This window comes from Rhincodon typus, chromosome 11 (genome assembly GCF_021869965.1).
Source record: "Rhincodon typus isolate 14 chromosome 11, sRhiTyp1.1, whole genome shotgun sequence".
Taxonomy (NCBI): domain Eukaryota; kingdom Metazoa; phylum Chordata; class Chondrichthyes; order Orectolobiformes; family Rhincodontidae; genus Rhincodon; species Rhincodon typus.
Window position 1 is genome coordinate 33,182,594 of NC_063342.1, and position 15,589 is coordinate 33,198,182.

The 15,589-nt window shown below is 39.3% G+C and overlaps 1 protein-coding gene across 2 annotated transcripts in view; it reads right to left on the minus strand.

Annotated features, from left to right (window-relative positions):
• Nucleotides 1-15,589, minus strand: part of LOC109930469 (syntaxin binding protein 5L) — a 438,683-nt gene that overhangs the window by 122,860 nt on the left and 300,234 nt on the right. Inside the window, exons 18-19 of one of the 2 annotated variants that reach the window (XM_048602947.1) lie at nucleotides 9,515-9,666; nucleotides 1,074-1,139 (exon numbers count right to left, since the gene is read on the minus strand). In XM_048602947.1, the coding sequence (XP_048458904.1) occupies nucleotides 1,074-1,139; nucleotides 9,515-9,666 (218 nt within the window). The remainder of the gene's footprint in view (nucleotides 1-1,073; nucleotides 1,140-9,514; nucleotides 9,667-15,589) is intronic. The other variant, XM_048602948.1, reaches the window with a different exon arrangement.

The following is a 15,589-nucleotide window of genomic DNA, read 5'->3' on the forward strand; positions in this document are numbered from 1 at the left end:
AAATGATAAATGTATTGGCACTTGATTAAATGCTTTTCTTCTTTTAATCTAATTTAATTGAAGTTAATTTCTTTCTCTTCTTGGCATGTTGTATATTAATAATGTATTATATTTAAATTGCTGAAAACATTTCCAGCAGTAACTGAGCAAACACAAGCTTGGCATGTTAAACCCGAATTGGCTTGAATGGAGATGACCAATTAAATTAGTTGAGATTATTTTGTATTTCTGCTCTGATTACATATTGCATCTTCTATAGTATCAGGCACTATACTATGAAAAGCCTCAGCTGACCATGAGAGCTGTAAAAGTTGGAGACCACTGGCCAGATTGATACCATGCTCCGTACAGTGGATTCTGTTTGATGTCAACTCAAATCACTGAGTTCATGTGCAGTGTTGGCATCTAAATTATTCCAAAATTCATAATGGAATTTGTTCATTGTGACTCCATGTCTGATGCCCTTTTGATACTGCAAAGGTTTATTATAATTGTCAACCTATTAACGTCTCTCTATACTGGAATTATTACCTTTGCAAAAGGACAGCAGCATTTGAGGCCTACAGCAACCGATTCTAAATTGAAAATGATTTTACGGTTAACCAAAATATTACTTTTACACATAATTCTTAATGAAAGATTTACAACTGCCAAAGTGACAATTACAAGAATCCAATGTACCAAATACTTCTCTACCTACTCAACATTTGGGCATATTATAGACCATACTTTTTTGTTTTAAGTTAATAAATGAATAACTTAGTTGCCACACAGAAGAGTACTGGTTAACTGTCAGTTATAAATGGAAAATAAAAAGAAATTCAAGATGCTGTGACAAAATATGCCCAACAGCCTCATTTGGAAAGCAGATTTTTATTCATGTTTTCTGACTGATGGTTATGGTAAATCATGATCACTTTAAACAGGTAAATACATCAAGGAGCAATATACACCATTTTCTTTTAAGTGGCAATTCAAATATTAATTCTGCCAGTTGCACTCATGTGGCAAAACAATATTAGTCATCCATTTAAAACAGAATAAAATATGGTCTACAGACATGCATGACTTACTCTGATAAGATGCACGGAGCCGTTTCAGTGAGTATAAACTAGATAGACCACGCATGCAACAAGTTTCTGTCAGCATGCCAAACCATCACCAGCAGCAGGCAGGCAGAGGAGAGAAAAACAAGCACAGGCTAACGTGAAAGGAAGTGGCACCTAGCTGTCAAATAGCAAGAAGCATATAGGAGAAACTGATAACTGAAAAATAATTTGTTCTTTGAATGCACATTGAAGACAAAGCCATTCATCAACAGTTAGGAACAATGGTGTGAAGGTGAAACCAGCATTTAAAATGACCGACACAGACACATACAAATAACTGGATATGTTTATAAATATATATATCTGGATGAATCTACGCATAATGTTAGTCAAGAAAATGGGTCATTTGTGCACATTCTTTAGGCATGATAAGGATCCTCAAAGCTCCAAAATGGTGGCCTTGGGAGTTGTGCACACTTTTGGGTAAATTGTATTGGCTGCTATATTGGTGAAGGTGTTTGTGTGCATGCAGTAACTGGTTGCTGGAATTATGCACAATCATTAAGTAGCACTGATATGATACAAGATATGCCACTTGGGGCTCAACTCTGCAGCTAACACCATCTCTTAATCTCAAATAGCTGAATGCATATTCAGCAATATAATAGATGACCTTGCACACCACTGGCACTATTAAGTGTATCAACAACATTTTTTCTTCATTCATGGATGTGGCTACTGAAGGGTGGGCTACACCATTTAATGTTCACTCCCAACTGTCCTGGAGAAATTGGTGAAATGCCTTTTCAAACCATTGCCTGAAGGCGTAGGTACACCCAATAAAGTAACCCTAGCCCCAGAGGAGCAAGAGAGCCGCTATCTCATTAGAGAGAGACAACTGGTGGTGAGTTTAACCTGAGGGTCACAATGCCACAGGTGAGGGGTGTGGTTGAGAAGGAGGAACCTTCCTGTTGACCTCAGCTGATACAGGAACTGAACCTGCACAGTTGGCCTCACCCTGCATTGCAAACGAGCCATCTAGCCAGCAATTGGCTGGACAGCTGATATGTGACACCCACAGTATGGGTTCAATTCCTGCTCCAGCTGAGGTTACCATGAAGGCCCTCACCTATGGTGTTGTGACCCTCAGGTTAAACTCACCACTTGTCATCTCTCTCTAATAAGAGAGCAGCCCTATGGTCCTCTGGGACAATGGTGACTTTTCTTTGGTGACTTTTCTTTGGTGGGGTTAGTTGGCTCAGCTGGCTGGACGGCTGGTCTGTGTTGCAGAGTAATGCCAAAAATGTGGATTTAATTCCCATACCGACTAAGGTTGCCATGAAGGACTCTCCTCTCAACCTCTCCCTTCACCTGAGGAATGGTGACCCTCAGGTTAAAAGCACCACCAGACATTTCTCTCTAATGGAAGAACAGCCTATAGTCCAGTAGAACTATGGTGACTTTACCTTTTCTTTAGGTAGACCTGAACTGTTATTAGGGAATGAATATCAAGATGTTGACCTAGTGATGATGAAGGAACAGTGATATGCATGGTGTATGTCTTGGAGGGGAACTTACAAGTGGTGGTGTTCCCATTGCTCGTTTTTCAGGTTGGTGAGTTTGAAAAGTGCTGTTGAAGAAGTCATGGCCAGCCTGTGGGTTGTATCTTCCAGATGGCACATATTTTTGCCATGGTACATGGGTGATAAGAGAGCAAATGTAGAATGTGATTCATTAGTTGCCAAACAAACCAGATTTCAATTAACTTCTTGAGTATTACACTCATTGAGGCAAGTGGAAACCATTACTTTATACCTGTGTCTTATGCTGTGTAGATGGTCGACAGGCTTTGGTAAATTGAGAGCTGTGCAAGTTAGTACAGAATGCCCAGCATTTTACCTTCTTTCATAGCAAGAGCATTAATGTGACCCATCCAGTTAAGTTTCTGGTCAATGGTGTCCCTAAGGAAACGAACATTGTATAGTCATCTACAAACAAGCTACTTCTAACTTTTAGGTGGAGGGAAGGCCATTAATGAATCAATTGAAAATGGTTGGACCTAGGATGCTATTTTGTGGAACTCCTGTACCTATGTCCTGGGGCAAATGATTGGCTTCCAATAAACACAACCATGTTTCTCTGTGCGAGATATGACACCAGCCAGTGAAAGGTTCCCCTAATTCCCATTGACTTCACTTTTACTGTACACTTGGATCACACTGCTTGATCACACTTGGATAAATGCCACTAAAAGGAGTCATTCTTGCTTCACCATTGAAGTTCATCTCTTTTATCAATGTTTGGTACAAGGCTTTATTGAGGACTGGAGATGAGTTGACCCAGCAGAACACAGATTATGCAACATTGAGGGAGTCATTGCTGAATCAGTCCCAACACTTGACACCACTTTGCTGACGATTGAGGGCAAGCTGATGGTATTAATGGCTGTTTTAAATTTGTTTGTGTGCAGAATGTGCTTGGGCAATTTGCATATCGACAGGTATATACTGATGTTGCAGCTGTATGGAAGGTGTTTAGCTAGAAGTGCATCTAGTTTTACAATGCCACAGTGAAACATTATCAGTTTCCAGTTTTTGTTGCACTCAATATGTTCTGTCATTTCCTGATATCAAATTTAACTAATCACTTTGTGCATTATCTTGGTGGTCTTCTGTGTGCCATTGCTTATCTGGTGCTTTTACAGAATGCTATGCCAGTGGCTGTAGCACGATTGGACGAAAGCTGCTCATGTAGTTCTCGGCATTGATTGTACTATTTTAATGTCTGCCAGCAGACTGAGCTGAGTTTTGACAGTAGGTGGCAGAGGGGTGGCAAAGGTGGGAGAATGAATGTTGTCATCGTGAAAGAGCGAAAATAGGGACTGTATTCCAGGGGGCACTGTCAGTTTCTTGAGACAACCCCTCGCTGTTGTAAGAGATGCCTAAAGCTGGTACCTTGCCTTGGCAGGACCATTTTTGGATAGATTTACTCTAAGGCTTTGGAGTAGATCTGTAGCTCGGGTTGTGGGTGTTGAGGTTGGTTGATTCGCCGAGCTGGTTTGTTGTTCTGCAGACGTTTCGTTACCGTGCTTGGTAACATCCTCAGTGCAGCCTCTGATGAAGCCTGGAGGAAGGCTCATCAGAGGCTGCACTGAGGATGTTACCAAGGACGGTAACAAAACGTCTGCGAAACAATGGATAGATTTACTGCCACTAACCCTTCACCTACTACCAGTCCATGGGACTTAATAGTATTAAATGGTAAAGTATTAACTACTTCAACAAAAGAGGCATGTATGTGAGTAACAAAGAGTAGTTTATTACTTATTGGTAAGTAACCAACCTGCTAACTACATTATCATTAAGTTGAAAATATTGTTATCTCTTAGGAGATAGAAATTAGATCTATGCTATATGGCTGTTGTCTGTAGAACTGAGTAGCAACTAACAACAAACTCTTCCCAGAGAGAGTCATTTACATGGGTCGGTGAAGCTGTTCAAAAGATATCAAGTTAACCCATTCAGGCCAATTGTCTTATACAACATATACCTCCATCCACTCCTGCCTCCAAATAAGCCATTTTTACCCATGTTTAACCCATTGTTCAATCAAAGTATCAAGTTTTCAACATCTCATTGCCAAGTCTGATTTTACTAATTTATTTGATCTGGGGGTTTGATGATTCTTCCATATTGTGGCTATGTTGGATCAGAGAATTGATACGTTCCTGTTTTGTAGAAAGTTTGATGACCTGTGCTCCACAACAGTAAGTGCTATCTCATCTCTCTGTTACCTCATATTTCTTTCTATCTCAGCCCTTGCACACACCTACCAAGGCTATTGGTCTAACTTTCTCACTATTGCATGCAGCATCTTCCTTCAGTGGCTCTCATCCATCTCATTCTCCCAAACTACGAAACTTTCCAGCCCTCTGCACTTCCTGTCATTCACTGGGGATACCTTATCACATTTGCTGCTCCTGCGCTGACATAAACAGCTCTTCCAGCCATTTTCATCTCCCTCCTTTTGACTCATTGAAGACAATATTACAATATAGGGGTGAAAGGACCAAGACAGGTTGCTGACATTCATGCTCTCAACCTTCCCCAACCCTCATGCAAGGAGTGGAGCAAGATCACTTGTGTTGATGTTGAGACCTCTAAGTTGAAGCAAACAAATAAGCTTCATTTTGTTGTATTGCATTCTACTCCTATTTGTGCAACTAATGGCCTCTCTTCTGTAGTGCAGCACCCATACAGCCTCCACCCCAAAAAGATCAGCTCTTCCTTCACCTCTGAGGAAGAAATTGCAGATCCCTCAGAGGATGCATTGGCAAGGTTTTCTCCTGTACGTTCCACCAGCTCAGAGTGCCCCATATTGGTGGACCCCCTTTCTAGATTATACTCAGGAGCACAATCATGTAAGAATTTAACTGGCACATCTCCTCAGTTGATCGAGGAAGAACTGTCCCAGGTCACTGGCACTTTGACAGCTACCAGAGATCAGGTATCTGCTCAGCCCCAACTAGAAGATGATTCCATGGTGTCAACCATTGATAACTTTTGTGCATTTTCACAATCACAGGAAAAGCAGGCAGCCTTATCTGAGACTTGGTGATAATATTGAAGTTTGGAGGAGTCTACAGACATTATCAGTAGCCTGCTTTTCTGGTTGTTTCCATGGACAGGTTGATGGCCATCATGATGAGCCAAATCCAGCAAAATTCCCAGTGGCTGTCAAAAATACTCTCAGACCTGCATTCCATGGCTTTAGCCCTCTGTGCTTAGCATTGGCAAGACAACGTGGGACAAGGTACCTCCACCTCACTGAAGGAGAGGAAGGAAACCAAAAATGTTCAGACAGCACACATGCCACTGTTATCTCTTCATTGTGCATACTAACATACATACATTGTAAAATCATCACATCTGGTCGACTGTCATTTTAGCAGCAGGACCAATTTAAATGATTGATCTGTCAGAGTTAAGCAGCCTCTTCAGAAATCCCAAGGAAAATAGGAGTTATATTTGTCAGGCATTGCTTGTCTCTGAGATACATCCTGGATAGAAACAGATTTCAGACATTCTTAAGCCCTTACATTCATGACTGCAATCAAGACATCTCATTTTGGTGGGGAGATCATTGGATGCAAAGTTAATGGCAACACTTTGTAATAGGTCCCGGCCTCCACTCATGTTCCATACCGACAGTCACTTTGTTTGTATGACTATGTGATCATTCGTGAGTGTCCACTTCTCTGGGGACAAAGATTCATTCTACCTATGAATCTTACCAGGGAATGCATACTCAGAATGTTTGATGTCCAATACTCCATTAGCATCCAAACTCTGCCTATGATGCTATCCTCCCTGCAGATGAGAAAACTAAACTTATTATGAGCGTGTTGGCAGCCATTTTCCATCATTATTGCACAGTTGAGATTTGTGTGATATGGTACACTATCCAGGTCGCACTCAAGTGAGAGTCTCAGACTCTGTCTTAAAGCCAAGATTCCCCCCTGACTCTTCATGTACCCTCCTGTTCGGATGATCCTGTCAACCTCATCAGCTTTGGGTCTTTTCATGTTTCAATCCAACCCTTTTTACTTAATTATCAGTGCTTGATGAATAGTTTCCCCTCAGCCCCTGGCTTACCACATTACCATGTCAACTATTGCTATCTACTGTCTCCCTATTGAAGCCAGGGTGGTGGTCACTTGTGAAAAATCCTTAACAGTATCCCAATGCTCTCCAATGCCATATCGATGCCACCGTTACACTTGGAATTGCCCTCCTTCACAATTATCATCCCGTCTACATCATAGCATAATGTCTCCAATTCCCACACTTAAGATGTGAATCCAGACCTACAGCAAATTCTTAACTACCCTCTGGGCAATTAACTACCCTCTGGGATGGACACTCATCCGTGTATGAATTTAGAAAAAAGTGACATGAGCCAATGTTTCATCATGATGGTTAATAGGTGAGTGCTGCTAGTGTGAATTCAACCGTGTCTGAGCTAAGTGGTGTAGTTGAGGATGGACTCATTAATTTTGATTGTTCAAGTGATGTAATTGAACTTGTTGCGATATTACATCCAGGAATCTGGGGCTCAATTGCTGGAACTGACCCGTACGGCTACTTATTCCCAGTGTCTTATAAATGTTTCTGGAGGCCTCCTGGCTCACTGTAGATCCAGGACAACCTTCTCCCTCTCCAGCTTCTTCAGCAAAGTCTCCACTGAAGTGTTAAAAACCTTTGAGCTTGCTTTCTGCCTGTTTTGCTATTCTGCTATGTTTTTCAGACCAGAATTATTTCTGAAAGACACTCACCACCTACTCCAGCCACAATGAACCATCTCTTTAACAGATGCACGCTACCTTTAAGTTAGCTACTCATAATATTACCCCCTGCTATGTGTCAAGTCAGTCAACATCATGGTTGGTCCTTGCTGGCCTTTGAAATGACCATGCAGCAAAAATTTAAGTGTGCAGCCAGCACTGCGATCAACAGCTTTGGTTTAATGGCATAATGAGATTCCCCAGGTCTGACTTTGATTGCTGTAAAATATAGCCCCTAGAATATAAATCTATCCCCACCACCCAGGTTAACATAATGGAATTTTGTTGAAATTACATGAAAAACAAATAAATCAAAGATAAATGACATCATGAAAAGTTCCTGGAATTCTTGTTGGTTAACCAGTCATAATTTTCGACAGGCTACACCTGTTGACCATTTGTAGTCAATATTTAAGAAATCCAGTCAATGAATTTGAAACACAATGGATGTGTTTGCCATGTTGCCTACTTGATTTAATCCTTTCTAGCCAAATACCTCAACAGGTTTAGACTGGTCAATCAATCTTTTAAAGCTATGTAATGATTAATCTAGCTTTGTCTTGCTATTTTCTGCTTGCCTTTTGTGGCTATCTCTAAAGACATACAATATCCAGGACGATTCAGTGGCTGTTCCTGATACTTAACAGACACATAGAAAAAGGCTTGACTTTTTAAGTGCCCTCCCAATTGGCTTTTACTTTTATTTAAACCTTGCAAATATAGTAATACCTTTAACACAGTGTTTTTGATTTTTTAAATTGATTTAGAGCATCGTGAAGTTTTTACAATGTCAGTGTAATTATATTTAGTATATTGCTTGTGAACAAAAGGTTGATTTTGATATACTTCTCAGCCAGATGTTTGTGTTTGGTTCTGAAGGATGGCTTGCACCTGTTCCAATTTCCTATGTCTTTCTGATCCAATGAGAATTCATAAAAAGAGATGCACGTATGAAATTTAGCATAAACAAATGTGTGGTGCTTTATTTAAAGGACACAATTCCTTGATAATTTCTGAATTTTCAAAAATTTCATTTCGTGTTTATGAACTTGATTTTAAAAGATTGTGATTTAAAAAAAATAAAATATTCAAGTGGTCTTACTTGCTTCAAACATTTATGAGTGTTTATCCCTCTCCTAACAAGGTCACATGTCTTCATTCTTCTTCAATCAGGACAGTAGGAGGTTCCAAAAAGCACATGATTTTATTATCAACTTGATGCAACTTCATGATTAATCAAAATCAGTAGGTTTATTATCAGCAGAAATATAGAGAGAAGTTAAATCAACACTGCTTTACCGGAATAACAAACTACAATGTCAGAGGAAGTGGGTCCAATGCCACTTTTTCTGACAGTTGCTATGGATCACTTTATTTGGTGAAATAACAACACACTCATACTTGGAACTGATTCATAAACTAACCTTTTGGCTAACATATCTCAGTAAAAAATGAATAAATTTCTGTATCCAGATACAACGTGTGCCCAATAATCTGGTTGAATACTATCAAGCGCATTGGAACTATGAGAATCAGACAATCCCTAAGACTTGACTGCACAATTACCATGTTGCACAACAGCAACAATAATATTGTATTCCATTTTCACCATAAATTAGAATAACCTTTTACTTGTTAAAAACATTAAAAGATCAATTAAAAAACTTGAAACATTCCAAAACTAATTCCTGTACAGTCACAAGACAAGATATGCATCATTAGTTATGGAGAAATTCTTAACATGTTGTAGAAGTAAATCACTGAAGAAACTTCAGTTAGTTACAGAATGTTGAATAGGTAAGATAAACAACACCTTTTAAGTAGATGGCATTTAAAAATAAAAGTAAAATGGAATATTAGCAATATTAGTAATATTAGAGAAACAATTGTGACATCAATACAATGAATAGACAAGACAGCAGTGATATATTTCGCTGGTCAATATGGTTGTGCTGTCTTCCTTCAATATATCAATTCCTTTAAACAGATGAGCAAATAACACTTTATGTACACCACATGAAAGAGCAAGTAAAATAAAAATGTAAATAAGCATAACTTCATGCCATGTTCATTCACTTGCAGCAACTGATAGCTACCATAACCTAATATATTTGGATTTTACCTGCATTGAGTTGTTTGCTTTTTCGAGGTGATTTAAGATGCCGTTGAAATGGGTCATTTGTACCATAAAGTTCAATAGTTCCCATGCTGAGTAGAGTAGTCTTTTGCATAAAGTCCACAATTGCCAAACCATTACAATTTCCAAATGCCACACTGCAGAAGAGGGACAAAGAAAAATGGTAATATTTTCAAACTGCACACATAAATTAGTTTATTTAGAATGATGCATACTCTTACGCCACAAAGATCACAAGGTCATTACAAATTAAAGAGATAATTAAAGACATCCTCCACCCTACATCCACCCACTACCTCAAAACCTTGAAGTTTAAATGATGCCAGGTCATTGATTTTTGTTCTCCCTGCAAGACTCATTTCCATGTGAACTTTACAATATCAGACCTACATTTATTTTTCACACTTTAAACCCATCAGCTCTTGTTCCAATCTCACTATTAGATTGCAAGTTATTTTCTGGATTTATCATTTCCAAACCATGTATAATTTTAGAAACTTATGATTAATTCTCAGATGTCTTCATTAAAGGCGAAAGAATCCAAGTTATTCCAATCATTCCTTTTCACTCTAAAACTGACAATTATAGCCTTGAGGCTCTTTTTAATTTTCAGCTTTTGAATGATTTGTGTCTTAGCGAGTTGAATGGATGCAGTATTCACAGTCGTATGACCAGAGCATTATAAGGTTTGACCACAACTTCTCTCTTTTTTATTCATTTGTGAGATGTGGGCATCACTGCCTGTTTAGCATTTATTGCTCATCCCTAGTTCCCCTTGAGAAGCTGGTGGTGAGCTGCCTTCTTGAACTGCTGCAGTGCACCTGCTGTGGGTTCACCTAAAATGACATTAGGGAAGGAATTCCAGGATTTTGACCCAGCAACAGTGAAGTAACGGCGATATATTTCCAACTCAGGATGGTGAGTGGCTTGGAGGGAAACTTGAAGGTGGTGGTGAAGATATTTATCTGCTGCCCTTGTCCTTCTTCATGGAAGTGGTCATGGGTTTGGAAGGTGCTGTCTGAGGATCTTTGGTGAATTTCTGCAGTGCATCTTGTAGATAGTACACACTGCTGCTACTGAGCATTGGTGGTAGAGGGAGTGGACACTTGTGGATGTAGTGCCAATCAAGCAGGCTGCTTTGTTCTGGATGGCGTCAAGCTTCTTGAGTGTTATTGGGTCTGCACTTATCCAGGCAACTGGGGAGTATTCCATCACACTCCTGACTTGGCCAGGGTTTGGGGAATCAGGTGTGTTACTCACCGCAGTATTCCTAGCCTCTGACCTGCTCTTGTAGTCACTGTGTTTACATGGTAAGTCCAGTTGAGTTTCTGATCAATGATAAGCCCAGGATGTTGACAGTAGGGGATTCCATGATAGCAATACCATTGACTTCAAATCTACTGCTTTGACTATATGCGACATATCTGCATCCTTGAGGCAGACAGCAGAAGCTAGTAAAATTTCTAGTTTCATGGGAAGTGCTAGCTATGGAGATTCCAAGATTTTTAGTGGGGTGGGGGCAGTAAAATGGGCCATGCAACCTTGGAAACATTTCAGATGCTGCTATGGGGGCTGCTGGATTTGCAGGTAGATGGCTAAAAGGACCTGCCTATGTGTTCTGGGCATTTGTCCCAACTGCAATAAAGAACAGAAAGGCCCTGCAGTACTCATCCTCATACCACCTCAGCCTCAACATACTCTCAATGCCCTGTCATGCCTGCCAAATGGCCCCAAAACTCTTCATGGCCTCATGCCAAGATATGAACCTGTTCCCAAATCCATGGTCCGTTATTCCTCTTTGTGCCAAAGTAAGCACCACAACATCTTCCATGAACCCTCATGTCCCATGCAAAGGTAGGCCCTGCAAACAAACTCCATTATCCTTCATAACCATTTACCAATATACATCGATTCAAAGCAATGGAACCTATAGTGATGGTTGTATACATAAATATAAGCTTCAGAAAAAAATGTGATTCATTCGTAATTTTTCACTATGTTAGAAAAAACTATTAAATGACAATGAAAGTTTTAATCATTCAGACCTTTTAAATTTCAATACCTGAAAGGCATTTGTAACCACTTAACATTCTGTAAACAAAATTATGGGTTCAGGTGCTTCAATTCTTTAATGGTTAGAAGAATACGTAATGAGAGCCCTGCAAACCATTAGAATATTGAAACACGTAGTCCCAGGTTTGCTGACAATTTTGGTTGTCTGATCTCTGCCAATTCACAATGATTGTTTACAGAAGTCTGTGGTTTCAAGTGCCTTGAAATTGAAACTTTAAAGGATGACTGACACTTTAATTGCCCTGTGGAAGAGTGAACGTTTCAAAAAATATAGTAAACGGTATGAATAAACAATAAGGGTTCAGTGCTTCTATACAGTTTATACTGAGTCAATGGACATGGAAGTCCCATACCTTGGCATGGGATCCATGGGAAAGACTTTTTGAATTCAAAAATGTTTCCTCATGCAGATGATGGTTCACGATAACTCTTCTATTCCAAGAACCATATCCCTTTAGAAAACTCGATCAACTCCATGAAAATTGAAACAACCAGGCCAAACCTTTCTCTGTAACGAAGCTGTCCAGTTTGGGAATGACTTATGACGCTAACCAGCCCACATCCTTAAATCACCATTGCAAATCCAAAAGCCTGGGAAATGAGAAGGGCACCCCAACATTGGGTCCTAGCCATCAATTTTAATGGGCTTCTGAATCAACCCAATGTAGCAAAAATGTTAACATTTGATTGGTTTTGTTAATTGTTTGCCTGGAAAGCTGGATGCCTGTAAAAACTCCTAGGTTTTTGAGCAATTTAATTATTAGACAGTTATCCATTTTCCATCTGATCACATTAATAAATGAATATCATGTTTACAAAGTACTGTCTTCTTAGTATTTTGCTTATACGCTTATACAATTACAGGCAAATTACAGATGTATTTTTTATAACCTCCAGTTTAAATGATTTTACTTGACAAAATGTCCCATACAAGATAAGCTGTTTATACTGTGACATGTTGAAATCAAGTCAGTTGTAATATAGTTTTACGGTTAATTTGATGGAAGAATTGATTTCATCCTAGTTATTAGGATGACATTACCGAAAGGGAGAGCAAAATGAGGTACCTCACGTGTGCATATTACGAACATTGCTTCTCTTGTATTATTTATATGTTTGCAAAGTTTATGGTGACACAAAAATTAGTAATATAGTAAATAGTAAGATAGTAGCAGATTTCAGGAAGGCATAGACAAACTATTAAAATGGTGGCAGGCAAGTCAATAATGCAATTAGGAAAGCATATCAGATACTTCGTTCCTAAATATGATCATCAAATACAAAAGCAAGGAAGTCATGCTAAACCTTTAGAAATCATTTGTTGGGTGTCATCTAGAGTACAATCTACAATTCTGGGTATGACACTTAAGGACAAGTCAAGGCCATGCAGAAGGCACAGAGGAGTTTCCCAGGAAGTTACCAGAATTGAGAGACTCTCCAGTTAATGTGGAGAGATTAGAATATTTAGTCATGCCTCCTTATAACAGGAAGGTTATGGGGAGACATAATAAAAATGTTCAAAATCATGAATAACTTTGAAAGAATAAATAAGAAGAAATTGCTTCCAGTTGCAGAACAGTCGGTACCAAAGGATATAGATTTATGATAATTGACAAAAGAACCTAAAGTGACATGAGGAAATGAGCAGTGATTTATCATAATTTGGAATGCATGCCTCAATGTATTAGAAGCAGATTCAATAACACATTTCAAAATGGAATCAGATAACCACTTGAAGTGGGCAAATTTGCAAGTTTTTGAGGAAGCAGTAGGACAGTAGGACTAACAAATAGCTGGCTCAGACATGAATGGTCTCCTTCTGTGCTGTATCGTCACAAGATTTCCATCAAAATTTCTCTAATTAATAGTAATAGAGTCCCTATTGGAATTTCAGGTGACTATCTCATCCACCAGTTTAAAGAATAACAGATTATACAGTCACTTTGGCGAAAAACCTAAGATCAATTTATAAACACTGAGGGAAAGTGGCATTATCTTGAAAACTTAAAAAGAGGAACTCAGGTATCTGCTGGGGCCCCACAGGCCAACAAAAACATTCCGTTTGCTACTCATAGGCCTTTCCTTTTAAGTTTGTGGATATTGCTGGCTAGGCCAGAATTTGTTGTCCATTCCTAATTGTCCTTGAGCAGGTGGTAGTGAGCCATCTTCTTGAACCATTGTGATCCATGGGGGTTAGGTATACCAGAGCACAGTTAAGAAAGGAGTACCAGAATCTTGAACTCGCGACAGTGAAGGAACTGCATTGTAGTTCCAGGTCAGGGTTTTGAGTGGCTAGACAGGAATTAGCAGGTGGTTTTCCCATGTATCTGTTGCCCTTGACTTCCAGCTCTTGACGTCTTGGATTTGGAAGATCCTGTTGACAGAGCTTTGATGAGTTGTAAATGGTGCAGACACAATATCATTACTGTTCACAGAAGGGGTCAGTGTTAAAGGTGGTGGATGGAAAGACAATCATCTTTGTCTTGGATGGTGTCAAATTTCTTGAGTGCTTTGGAACTTCGCTTATCCTGCTAAGTGGAGAATATTCATCATAATGCTTACTTCAGTCCTGTAGATGGTGGTCAGGCTTTGCGGATTTAGGAGGTGAGTTATTTGTTGTAGATTTCCTTCCTTGAGCTTGCTGTTGTAGCCACAAAATTTATATGGCTGTGGCAGTTGAGTTGTTCAATAGCAATTCCCTAAGTGTTGACAGTGAGGGATTCAGTGATGGTAATGCCATTGAATGTCAAAGGAAGTTGGTTAGGTTCTCTCTTGTTGGAGATGGTCATTGCCTGACACTTTCTTGGTGCCAATGCTACTTTTAATTATTTTAACGAGCCACTGGCTGCTTACAAATGGATCATCCTGTCTGATCTCCCTCCTTAAAAAATGACATGGAAGCAAACTGCAAACAAGCCAATTCTGGGCCTGTCAATCAGAAGTATAAGTTTGAAACTTGGGAAATAACTATATGCAGAGGTATCTGTTGGTGATAGTATAGAAAGTTGATGTTTCATAAGTGCTGTTCTTTAGAGACTGGGGACACTCGCCTCTGGGAGTCTTGTTTAAGGAAAGTGGCTTAGGTTTGAACAATCAAAATTGTTTGCATGGACAACCTGCTGACTTCACAAATGAGTGTTTAACAATGATATGTACTTTTGTAGTCATTTAAGTGCAGTTATGAAGGAACGTGGTTTTCAATAGTTCAGAGGGCTCAGAAGATAAGTCTTGAAGCCAAAAAAAACCATTCTATATTACCTTGCTAAGCTAACTACTTAACATAGTTATTTAAAAAATCTGTTCTGAATCTTTAAAACAATAGAAAGTAGTTTGCGTTTATTCAAAAATATAATTGAGAACTAGGGAAGCAGGTTAACTTAATAACACAATTCATTTTACGTGCATTTCATGGAATGTAGTAAAGTGAAATTGGGCAACAAAGTGACACTTCTTTTGTTCTTCCATAATGAAGAGAATGAAAGTGTTGAACATTCTAAGCAACACATATGACACCTGTTGATGCAGCCAAGATAGCAGTGTTAACCTGGGATGTGCACGAGACGGAAAATTAAGAATTGGTGTCCTTGATTGCTGTTGGCAATGCTGAGCCTCTGTTTGCGCTTTGATACATGACAAAGCTCTGTACCACATGTCCTGCTGGGCTAAAGTCTTTAGAGCAGTGGTCCGGTCTTATTGGCAAGCAAGCGAACATAGCCTCTTGATATAGTTGGTGCCATGCCAGGTGGTCTTAGACATTTGATTCTCTTAGAATTTCTTTGCTCATGTTTTTCTGCTTTAACAATGAAATAATATATTTTGGGTATATCCAAATCAAATCTAAATTGACGTTACCTTCACTTTGCTGTACTCACTGGATTATGCAGCTTCTACTTAGATGCCATGTGGCTTTCTGAGCTCTTGTGAAAGTTGGTAGAGGAAGAGTTCCACTTTTTCATCTGCTCCTGTCCTGCTGGAGCCCTGTAAATG